Consider the following 12,500-nt stretch of genomic DNA (forward strand, 5'->3'; position numbering starts at 1 on the left):
CTAATCATTATATCATTGACATACTATCAGCAGGATCAGTGAATTGGCTAGGACAAAAATGCTGCACAGATTTTTGACTTCCTGGACCTGGAATGCTGATGTCTGTCTGTGATCAAAGCTTTGCATATAAAGAAATGAAAATAGGTCCGCAACACTGATCAATGCTCTTTTGATCAGTGTTCTGTACCTTTATCATTTCTTTTCAGTTTTTGCCAGTTTGGTCCAGCACCTGAACTGCTGATAAGCGTGCGTTCTGTGTCTTTTTGGATCAAAGCTCTGCCTCCCTGCAGCAGCAGCAGCAGCAGCAGCAGCAGCATCAAGCCCCGTGTCTGATCCCCAAACACTGGCATGCCCATGTAAATAGGAAACGGGCTGGTGGAACAACACTGGGGCCGACCGCGAGAGAAAACTGTTTGTTAGCAACGGACCACTAAGACCCACTGACGCAAATAATCGCCTGGAAAAAGCCTGTCACCTTGTCATGTCTGATTTTGAAGACATGTATTTATGATGACGGGCCCTGCTTCTCTATTAAGTAAGTAAGTAAGCCTAGTAGGCCTTAGTCAGTAAAGTGAGTACGTAAGTGAAGGAGCTCAAGGAGGTCTGAGAGTGTCTGAATTGGGTGAAAGTCTGTATGTACGTGAGACGGAGCACTTCTCTTACCATTTTTGTCCTCCTGCGACGTGCTGCTGCACAGTGTAGCCAAACTGAGCCTGCTTGGAGCCCTTAATGATCTTGTGGTTTTTGGTGTCGATGTTGAAGCTGTCGAGGAGCCCTGGGATGAGAGACAGAGAAGAGAGGGAGGGAGAGAGAGAGAGAGAGAGAGAGAGAGATGGTGAGAGAGAGAGAAAAAGAAGATAGAAAGATAGAGAGATGGGGGGATAGAGAGAGTGGGATGGAGGGGGGTAGAGAAGAGAGAGAATGGTGAGAGATTGAGGGGGATGGAGAAGAGAGTGAGTAAAGGAGAGAGGGAGAGAGAGAGGCAGGAAATGGAGGGAGAGAAAGAGAGAGAGAGATGTCAAGCGGAGAGAAAGGCAAACAGAGGTGCTTGGACAGAAAGATATATTTACTGGCTATGATGGCTGGCTGCAGGAGCCAGCTCTTCCTTGATGACCCAGAGAGAGAGAGAGAGAGAGAGAGAGAGAGAGAGCACAGTGGAAAGATTTCATGGTGGTTAAACTGGAAACTTTTACCCGGGCCTGTCTGAATGCAGAGATAGGATAGGAGACGGGGTGGGGGGTGGGGGTTGGGAATTGCGCATTGGGGTTTTTTGGTGCGTGAGGCCGAGGCATCAGCGGTGCTCACCGCCACTCCACTCACTGACAAGCACAACCTCAGCGTGATGAGTGACTGGACTTGGTATGCGGGTATTAAATGGGTGAATGAAATGCATCTTCATGCTCTGTTGTAAAAGCACACATGGCAAGGAATTGCAAATGGACTGCACTGGACTCTGGACTTGGAAGTGTGAGAAAGGAGAATGGGGCATCTCTTTCTCTCTCTTTCTCTCTCACTCTCTATCTCTCTCTCTCTCTCTCTCTCTCTCTCTCTCTCTCTCTCTCTCTCTCTCTCTCTCTCTCTCTCTCTCTCTCTCTCTCTCTCTCTCTCTCTCTCTCTCTCTCTCTCTCGTTCTCTCTGTGTGTGTTTGTCGTTTGTTGTAGATTTAGCTGGGCTTGCTTTTTTAGGCGAAAGCTACTGCATCATCATAATCCCTGTTTAACAAACACACACGCACACCCACACACACACATACACACACCCACACACACACACACACACACACACACACACACACACACACACACACACACACACACACACACACACACACACACACACACACACACACACATACACACACCCACACACACACATACACACACACACACACACACACAGAGTGCGGACAACTGGGTTGCTGGACCTCGCCTTGGACTCATCAGGAGGACCACCACCTGGGCCCAGGGTGCAGAGCACTGAGCTGATCATGGCAAAGAAACAAACACTTCCACGGAGGTCTCCCTCTCTCTCTCTAGCGCTTGGCGAAATTGGCTGAGTGATTATCGTCCCCTTCCACGTCCCCGTCCCCGTCGCCCCCACTCCCTCTATCTGGTCCCCGCCTGCTCTCTCTTCCTCTCTTCCTCTCCTCCTGACCTTCCTCTCGAACTCCAAACAAGCACTAATCCGTAGTGCGCGCTGGAATGGGCTCCACAAGGGCCATGTCTAAACACCCTGTCTGTCAAGAGAGAGCCTGATTGACGCTGTCTGTCGGGGTTGAACGGCGAGGTCAGGACAACACTGGGCAGTGTATTATGCGCTACTATAACTCACTTGTTGTTGGGACTTTGCAGAGCCCCATGGTGGTAGGCCTTTTATTTTCTTTTAAATGTCCCTGTGAGCACATGTGTAAGAGGAAGAGACAGAAGCCGGCCTTTATGACACACGTGTCGAGGTTTTCAAGGTTTTCAGTGCAGTCAAGTGGAGCCTTGTGCTTGCGGGTCGTGAACAGTTACCACTGGACCGATATCCAATAGGAACTGCTCCCTTGGAAGAGCTTAAAAGTCGGCATTTTCCTTCTTCTCTTACACACACACGCGCATACACGCACACACACACACACACACACACACACACACACACACACACACACACACACACACACACGCATGCGCGCGTGCACGCACACACACGCACACATAACACACACACACACGCACACACACACACACACACACACACACACACACACACACACACACACAAACACACACACACACGCACACGTAACAGGGCTGATATTTCAATATGGCAAGCAATACACTTGATTACAATAGCCAAAGACTTCCAGCACACAGTCTCCCCCACCTTCCAGTCCAAAACTCTGTTAATCACTGCGGTGAACCCCTGATTAAAGCATGTGCTAGCCATAATCCCCGATCCACACTTCACTTGTGTCCCCTTACCCACCACACCACACCACACCACACGGGAACAGACTCTTAAAGAGATGAAATCAAGAGAAAGTAGAGTAGAATAAAGGAGAGCAGAGGAGAGAGAGAGAGAGAGAGAGAGAGAGAGAGAGAGAGAGAGAGAGAGAGAGAGAGAGAGAGAATGGTGACCTAAGACATGTGGGAAATGATCAAAGGGCAGATTTCGACAGTTCCTGTTGTGATTATGTTGTGCCTCATATTTAACTTCTGGACACACACAGAGAGAGCAACATATGGGGGAAGCAGCGCTGCTCTTTCTCCTCTGCATGGTTTTGATTAAAAACCCCTTTACCATAGTAACCAAAAAAACCAAGAGAGATGCTTAGACCAAAAGAGGAATAAATAACATATGTAAGCGCTATGCAACCACCTAAACCGAGTATTTTCATAACTAATGGGGATGATCATGACGATAATGATAATGACATCATGCGGTTCTTGAAAATATGTAACTATAAAAAACACTTTTCCACTGTAAAAAAAAAAGTAGGCTATGCTCTAAGAAGGGATGGATGAACACAAATGTATCCCTCTGTTGGCAGGCAAAACAGTCGAGGAAAAGTTACACCCTGTCCAATTTGAATTGGCCTGCTTCAAATCAAGCTCTGCGCATCTCAGCTCTGCTCCACTCTCTCCACTCGCCTCCTTACGAGGCTACATCAGTCAAGTGGTCTTCAGTTTACACTCTTTGGCTCAGGGTTAGAGGTTGACCCGTGTCCCGCTACTGTACGGATCAGAATCGACACTTATCGACTTATAGGACAGGGGTCCGTTTCTCGATTCTTGTCGTTGCTAACCGTCTTAAGACCGTCTTAAGACCGTTTTACCATTCCCTTGGATTTAGTGGTGAGCGTCGCTGTCGAGAGAGAGTTGAGTCGCTCTTACGAAGGACGTTGCTACCGTCGTTAGCAAAGACGCTTTCGAGATACAGACCCCAGATTAGTCTTTGAAACAACCAAACGTTTTGCAGTTACCGTCAACAACACCACTACCACCACAGCAATGGAGATGTACTACTGCCACAGATTGGATACACAGGGAAGCTGACAGCGAGGTACAAAGGGGTCTGTTGTTCCAGGTATAGGTATGGGTATAGTGAGAGGAGGTGTTCAAAATTGGGTGCCCACTATTTTGTAGTGTGCTGTGGGCTGGTGGTGTGTGTGTGTGGGGGTACGTACAGTATGTGTGTATGTAGTATGTATTTAGTGGGGGAGCTTTAGTCCTGCGTCCCAGGCCTGGAAAAAGCTATCAGCGCCCCTGGAGATACATAATGTTTATTCGCCCTCCCCAGCCCTGAGTTGGCCACATCCCCAGCTTTAACACCTCGGCTAATGTAGCGACACGGTGTAAGGAAAGATGGTGAGTGACAAGCAGGAATCCTAATCAGATTCAGAGCTCTCCTCTCCTCTCCTCTCCTCTCCTCTCCTCTCTTCTCTTCTCTTCTCTTCTCTTCTCTTCTCTTCTCTTCTCTTCTCTTCTCTCCTCTCCTCTCCTCTCCTCTCATCTTTCCACCTCTCCTCTCCTCTCCTCTCTTGTCCTCTCTCCTCTCCTCTCCTCTCCTCTCCTCTTTTCTCTTCTCCTCTCCTCTCCTCTCCTCAGCCGGCGTGAGGTGGAATGTTATTTTCCAGAAGTGATACCATCGTGTGTCACCCTCGGAGGCCGTCATGTGAGCTGCTACGAGAGGGGCTTCATCAGACACGTAATGACTGCCGCAAACACACACACGTGCAAAGATATGCATGCGCGTACACACACACACACACACACACACACACACACACACACACACACACACACACACACACACACACACACACACACACACACACACACACACACACACAACCAGGCCCACAGGACGCTTTCACTTCTTCCCTTTGAGTCCAAAGCACGTAGCACCAGTCTTTGCTCCAAACCCACAATATCAGGCTCCTCACACACACACACATCATGGCATGGAGGTCAACCTTGACAGGGCCGGTCCAGTGCTAGTCAATTTGGTGCCTGAGATTAGCACCCCCTCTTTCCTTTCTGTGCAATTAGAATTTGTATCTGTAAGCATAATGTTGTACATCTGATCCTGCACAGCTGGTCTAATACCTACATATATTGTACGTATGTATGTGTTGAATGCTTTATTTTGGTAGACATTCTAATTCTGTGGGACTTGGTGCTCCTAACACATTTGGCACCCTTGGCGACCACCTTGTCCAGAGGTGCATCTTGTCACCAGGCTAGGCAGGCAGCCGCTTGGGGCCCCCAAGTCCCTGGATGGTGAATGACAGCTCAAACTTTGCTTAAAAAAATCCTTCTAATGTTCACTCCTTAGACATTTTGCTTGGGGCCCCAGACAAACCTAGAGTCGCCTCTAGCCTTGTCCGCCTATTCCTAGAACCGGCCCTGTGCCTTGGCATGGCCAGTAGCAGGTCCCCAGAGTGTTTCGCTTTCCTTCACTGCTGCTGTTACTGATGTGTGTGGAAGGGAAGGAGAGAGAGGAGAGAGAGGAGAGTCAGCAGGAGAAGGAGGAGGCGGGGGCGGGGGGTAGGCGAGGGGGTTGCACTCCACTCCATCATCCTGGCACTTGAGTGCCATGGCTTATGAGAAGAGAACACTTAATCCCTGTAAAGGATGGTTTGATCTCTCCCTTTCTCCCTGAGCTCTGATGCAACGTGACTCCTTGGGTAAGCAGGAACGTGCCAGGCAGCGCTGGCGATGGGGGCCCCTAGTAGTAAGTACGTACTGTAGGAGGTGAGAAGTGACTGTGTGGGGCTCACAGTAGGTGTGGAGGCGAGCATGTCACTGATAATGTTAAAGTGTAGGTGACAGCAGGTGGTATAGGGGGGAAGGGGGTTAGGTAAGGGGAATACGAGACGGATAAGGTTAAGGCAAGATTTCCAGGTGCAGAAACTAATCACCGTCTCATTATGGGGCCGCTACTGCCATATGGACTGCAGACAGACAGACAGACAGACAGACAGACAGACAGACAGACAGACAGACAGACAGACAGACAGACAGACAGACAGACAGACAGACAGGCAGGCAGGCAGGCAGGCAGGCAGGCACGCACGTACGCACGTACGCACACACACAAACACAGGCTCTGCTGCCTTGGGACATTTTACAGTTTAAACGTTTTCTGTGTTTATAAAATATCTGGACTGTATAAGGCTGTTTGAACATTAATAATGATTATCCCAAGATGTTTTACCCAGTAGCCCCAGGCTAGTGTTGATACTTTCTGTCAACTTTGAAATAAATTACATTCAAATAAAGAAGTGACATTCAAATAAGAAACCTCACTAGGCCACATTGTAAAATCATGATGCTGTCACCACTAGTGCCATTAGCAGACTGTTAATGGCAGGAAATATCAGGAAATATCTTTTGATGATCCTTTCACACGTATCAGAGCCTACATGCAGTGCATACTCTAAACCAGACACTTTTGTCTCTGCCGGAGGCTGTGTGTGACGTTCATCTAAATATTGACACCCTTTCCTAATTTCCTGTCTCACGAATGGCTCACATTGGCTCACAAGTCCACTCTTTGATGTGTTTTTGTAAATATTTGCCACAGGAATGTTGTTTTGGGGATTTCAAAAAGAGGGAAAATATCCAAAATAACCAATTGTATAGCCCTTGTTTATTAAAAGGCATGCACATTCAGGGAGAACTGACGTAAAGACTTGAAATAATTAAGTAGCTTTTTGTTGTTGTATTTCTGTGAATCCTGCAATCTTTCCCACATGTGTGTTTTGCAGTGTCTTAAGGACATACAAACAAAAGACTAACTATAGCCTACACTTTGAGGACTTTGAGTTTGTTTTAGGAAGCAAACAGTTCCAGATACAATCTCCGACCACTTTTTGTAGCTTTATTTTAGACTGAAGTGGGAAAGGAGGCTAAAAGAGGAGAAGGAGAATACAAAATAGCAACAAAAAGAGAAAAATGTGTGGAAAGTATCCAGTTTCCATTTTAAAAAATCCTAACGTGGCAAGAACAGGGCGATTTAATGATCTCCAGTAATATCAGCAGCTCCTAAAGCCTGAGCTGTGAGCCCAAGCGCTGGAGTCTGGAGCGGGCCAGCGTTGAGCTGAGCTGAGTTGCGTTACGTTGAATCGAGCCGTGCTGGGTTTCCTGTGTACAGATTCCTCTGCCCAGAAAAATAAACCTCCGCTCTCAGCCAGCAGTGGCTGCTGCCGGGCTGCTGGGCTGCCTGGGCCTGGGTGTCTGGGCCGGCCCACAGTGTACTTGGCCCAGCACCAAGCTTCAGGAGCTACACCGCCACCACCACAGTAATCCCTGTATCTGAGCCACCTTCAGGGCCATCCAGCCAGGGACAGCGGCCAGCCAGCCTAGGCAGACATGCAGTGCCCAGTCATTTCACTGGACTGCATTGCATTGCGAACAAACTGTATGTTCATTTAGAAAGTAAAAGTCCTCTCGTATACTGTATTCGTTCAGGGTGTGCTTCAGAATTTAACACATATTTACGTACCTACAGTATATCACGAAAGTGAGTACACCCCTCACAGTTTTTGCAGATTTGTGAGTATATCTTTTCATAGGAAAGCATTACAGAAATGTCACTTTGACACAATGATTAGTGACCTTTCAACAACATACTTAACTGCTTACATTTCTTGTTCACTCAGAAAAAAACAAAATACAGCCATTAATGTTGAACAAAAGTGAGTACACCCCAGAATAAAATCCGGTAGAGAAGGGGCAGTGTTGGCTCGAATCGTCTCGAAATGAAAAGGGATTAAAAGGGAGGTCCTCGGTTTGCGTTTTAACCTTTCTTTGCGTTGAACTTTTACATTTTGAGTGTGCACCTGTCTTAAATAGATTGGTGTGAGATTTGAATGCAATCCTATGGAGAATAGCATGATCTGCTTCAGTAGTCACAGTGCATGTTGACATGCATGTTTCTTTTAGTTGTATTTCAGATTGCCAATGTTGACAGCATTCATGCATCCCCAAACCATGTCAGTCCCACTACCATGCTTGGCTAGTGAGAGGATACACTTTTTTGTAAAACTCACTTTTTTACCACCGCACATGCTTGACACCCTCTAAAGTATTTTTTTTTTAAATCTTGGTCTCTTCAGATCACACAACATGGTTCCAGTGATCCATATCCTTGGTCTGTTCATCTCTCTTGAGACCAAGATAAACAAATTTGCTTTAGATGGTATCAAGCATGTGTTGTGGTAAACAAGTGAGTTTTACAACAAAAGTGTATCCTCTCACTAGCCAAGCATGGTAGTGGGACTGACATGGTGTGGGGATGCATGAATGAAAGGCTGAAACGCAAACCGATGACCTCCCTTTTAATCCCTTTTCATTTGGAGACGATTCGAGCCAACACAGCCCCTTCTCTACCGGATTTTAATCTGGGGTGTACTCACTTTTGTGGGTACATGTTCAAACATTAATGGCTGTATTTTGTTTTTTTCTGAGTGAACAAGAAATTTAAGCAGTTAAATATCTTGTTAAAAGGCCACTAATCATTGTTTCAAAGTAAAATTTCTGTAATGCTTTCCTAAGAAAAGATATACTCACAAATCTGCAAAAACTGTGAGGGTGTACTCACTTTCATGATATACTGTACAGTAGGATTGGCTTTTTTGATGAACTTCAGGGCTTTTACGGTACGTTCTGTACCTGAGATGGTGAGCTCAGCTTACATGGCAGGCAAGTAGTGCCCGGGTAGTGCGTTGCACTGAAAAACAGTACCAGCATTGCATTGAACTGCATTGTGTTGCAGAAAGTGCGGAATCTGGAAAGCAAAATGAGAAAGTAAAAGTATTACTCCTGCATGTGCTCTTTTCACAGATGATTTCAGTAATTGGAAAGTAAACGGAGAAAGTGAAACTCCTGCCACTCCTCCGGTCTGTGCTTTCAACACAGGCGATTTTACTAATTAGTTCATCGATCTTGAATCAACTGGAGCTGTGAATTGGCTGAAAGAAATATGTGGCAGGACGTTCTTTATTTGGGAAGACTGCCTCTGCTAAGTAGGCACAGACAGACAGGCAGACATGCAGACAGCCATAAAGAGAGAGAGATAGACAGACAGGTAGACAGATAGACATGCAGACAGACTATCAGATAGACAGACAGACGGACAGACTAGTTGTAAAAGGAGGAGGGTTGCCCAGACAGACAGACAAACTGATCGAGGCAGACACACACTGACATTGGGAGAAAGGGTTGGCTGTCAAACCTGGGCGAGCGCACAATCTGCGAACGTCAGCACATAGATGCCCTCACCAGCTGTAGGGAGCTGCACACTACACTGCAGCCTTGCTAATGAAATACACTGGTGCCCATAGGCCAGGCTTACGGGCCCACAAATTGACTCGTAATAAAGCCCACATGCCGGAAACGTATCTCGTGCACGCCGGTCTCTAGTCGCATAAAAAGCCAGCCAATGTTTTTTCTGTTCTCCCCCTTGCCACCGTGACTTTCCTCCTCTCCTCCCCTACTACTGTAAACCCTACTGTAGGCACTGTACATACATACAGTGCAGGCAGCTGGCAGCTGTTTGGGCCTGAATGCAATCATTGTACAAACACGTGTGTTTAGTGTTGGTGTTGGCATGACCTCTGAAGGCTGATGGAAACTGATTGCCATCAGTTTTTCCTCCCTCCTTCCTCCCAGTGGACCCCAATATGGCCCTTTTCTTTTCTGTTCTGTTCTGTTCTTTTCTTTTTTTACTCTAGAAATGGCATCATAACAAACGGCAGCGAAAGGCCCTTTGTAGTAGACAGTGGACGTGGCGTGAAACTGCAGCTACGACCAAAACAAATGAGTTGTGGGTGAGTGAGTCACGTGGCCTCGTGACGGCATCTGCAGCCAGATGTGGAACTATGGTACAGACACGCGCAGGCATGCTTGTGTCTCAGTCATGGGAGCAGTTTTGGGTATCTGACCTGAATTGGTATTATGCTGGAGTGTGGTGTAATCAAAACCGTTTAAAATTAAGAAGCTTTAAAGTCTCATTTTATTACTTGTTGACAGTCCATAAGGACAAGTATGAGTTTCTCTAAACACAGGAGGACCTCAGTTTGCGTGTGTTTCAGATGGGGGCACTTTAGGTATCTGACACCCTCCCAGTGTAATTGGTGAAGTGTATCAAAATTGTTTAGACTCATGTGCTGTCAACAAGTACAAAATAAATGAAGAGTTGAAACTTTTTAAGGTCAAGAATGAGTGCAATCCAGTTTCTCTAAACACAGGACCTCAGTTAGCATGTGTTTCAGATGGGGGCACTCTGGGTATCTGACCTTAAATGATACTTTATTATGGTATGATAATTACTGTGTTTATTTTCCTTAGACACCACACTCTGTTATTGGTGGTACATTAAAACATTAACTAAACAAGCAAAGAGTTTTGTTACACTGTTGTAACTTAAGTGTGAATGTCTACAATTTCTGCATACCAAACATTTCCGGGAATCTTATGTGGCTGGATGGATGGTGAATATTTGTGTGAGTCAGAAGAGAAAATGCCTTTCTGGGTATCTGGTGTTATTGTATTTTATTATATGGTTGTGACGTCATTGGTCGAATGCTCCATTCATTTCAACGGGGCTCCCCAACGTTCGCACGTCTGTTATTTTTCGATAACGGACGGGTTGGTCTATAACAGACCGCTGTCAATGGCAACAGGACTTTTCACTGCTAAAGCGACTTTTCAACAAGACTCTAATCAGCTGCTGTGATAGACAACACCTGTTGTCCTGGCTACCTAGCTGTTGCCACAACGGCACTGTTTTGTTTTGCGCAGCAACAATCTTAACATTAAATAGGCCTAAAGAAATGTCCCCGCCATGTGTGAATCATTTAAGTATATCCATATAATAAGCGGGTTAACTTTCGGCGAGTCCTCCGCTCCGCGTCGGGGTCTAAAGATTCTCTCTGTCGTGCTGCTATTCCACGGTAGCGACCTTCTTGCCGAACGTTAACCCTTACTTAATGGATTTCTGTACTACTACACCTGTACTATTGTGGTTGGTAGTGAACGTCATAACCATTCAAGCTTAGTAGAACCTGTTAACGGGCAAAGAATGAAAAGATAGAAGAGATCTCTTTTAAAGGTTTAAGAAAGAATATTAACACTATCCATTTCCTCTAAACTACTATGCGAGTTAGATGACAAAAGAGCCATTGGCCCAACTGAGCAGCTGGGACTTGAATGAACCCAATGAGATATCTGTTGTGTCGTCTTATTTGGCAACTCTGATTGGCCACAGCCTGTGGAGGAGACGAGTGACACAAACATTGCAGCACAGTTTGGATCTCAACGAGGCACATCTGTCACAAGCCACATACTGTACTGTACGCACTTCATCAGACAGCACTGTCTAAGTCAGGGTTTCCCAAACTGGGGTGCCATAAGGGGGTGCACGAGCTGAATAGAGCAATGGTGAATATGTGAGTTTTTATCCAGCATTAATCAACATTAAGTAGTTTTTAGTTGTATTATTGTATGGTGAATGCTGGAAAGGTCCATCTGAAGTGTAGTTTAACTCCTAGACTATTGGGAAAAGAGGATTCCCCAAAACGACTGTGCATAATGTGAAGTGAATGCGCATTGAATCCATTCTTGTGTGGCCATCAGCCCACCAAAATATATGCTTAGGGGATGCACCAACCACATTGAAATGTACAAGGGGGTGCGCAGGGGGAAAAGTTTGAGAACCGTTGGTCTAAGTCTTAGACTTAGGCCCTAAGAACATTGTGAAAATTGTAATTTGTTGTGCGTTTGGCCTAATTTATTACAGCAGTCATTAGGGACTCTTTGCCGTTGAGAGGAGGAGTCAGTGAATGCCTGTTTCCAGACTGTTCCGTCTGGGTTTTCGAAATGCATTCCCACACACCCACAAAGGTCTCAGGAGGAGAAGGTCGAAATGTGATGGGATGCAGAACTTTTTGGTCTCAGATAAGGACAGCATTCTCAATGCTCTGTGAGGGCCCATGCTGCATTAGACTTAGAATGTGGAAAAACGTGGAATGGGAGAAATGGGTCAACTCTCAACTAGATCAAATTGAAATGTGGTCTCATAAACTGTGTACTTAAAGTGCCAGAAAGAAGAAAGAAAGAAAGAAAGAAAGAAAGAAAGAAAGAAAGAAAGAAAGAAAGACAGAAAGAAAGGGAAGAAGGAAGGAAAGGAAAAGAAAAAAACTATTAAAGAGTATAAAATATTAGAGAATGATAGTGCAACTGTCATTCTCCATAAAGGGCCTCAGCCTGGGTCGCCATGAGAATCTGAGGCACACATTGTGATTCAAATGGTCTCCCCCCGGCCTTCGGACCGCTGTGGACTTTGCTAACTCTTCTCCTCTCACTGTATGCTCATCACTAGTTCTCATGGCTTCTCATGACTACTATGGAGTACAGTACCCCTCGTCACTGCACACCACAGGCTTTACCGTATACTATCTACACACAACAGCTTTTTTTTTTTTATCTCTGAGCCAGCTTCTCTCGCCTGGC

General features: G+C 46.0%; 1 protein-coding gene across 1 annotated transcript in view; it reads right to left on the minus strand.

The window, feature by feature from the left end:
* Positions 1-12,500, minus strand: part of itga11a (integrin, alpha 11a) — a 67,594-nt gene that overhangs the window by 52,583 nt on the left and 2,511 nt on the right. Inside the window, exon 2 of the mRNA XM_063189011.1 lies at positions 664-775. Coding sequence (XP_063045081.1) covers positions 664-775 — 112 coding nt within the window. The remainder of the gene's footprint in view (positions 1-663; positions 776-12,500) is intronic.

The sequence above is a fragment of the Engraulis encrasicolus genome, chromosome 22 (assembly GCF_034702125.1).
Source record: "Engraulis encrasicolus isolate BLACKSEA-1 chromosome 22, IST_EnEncr_1.0, whole genome shotgun sequence".
Lineage (NCBI taxonomy): Eukaryota > Metazoa > Chordata > Actinopteri > Clupeiformes > Engraulidae > Engraulis > Engraulis encrasicolus.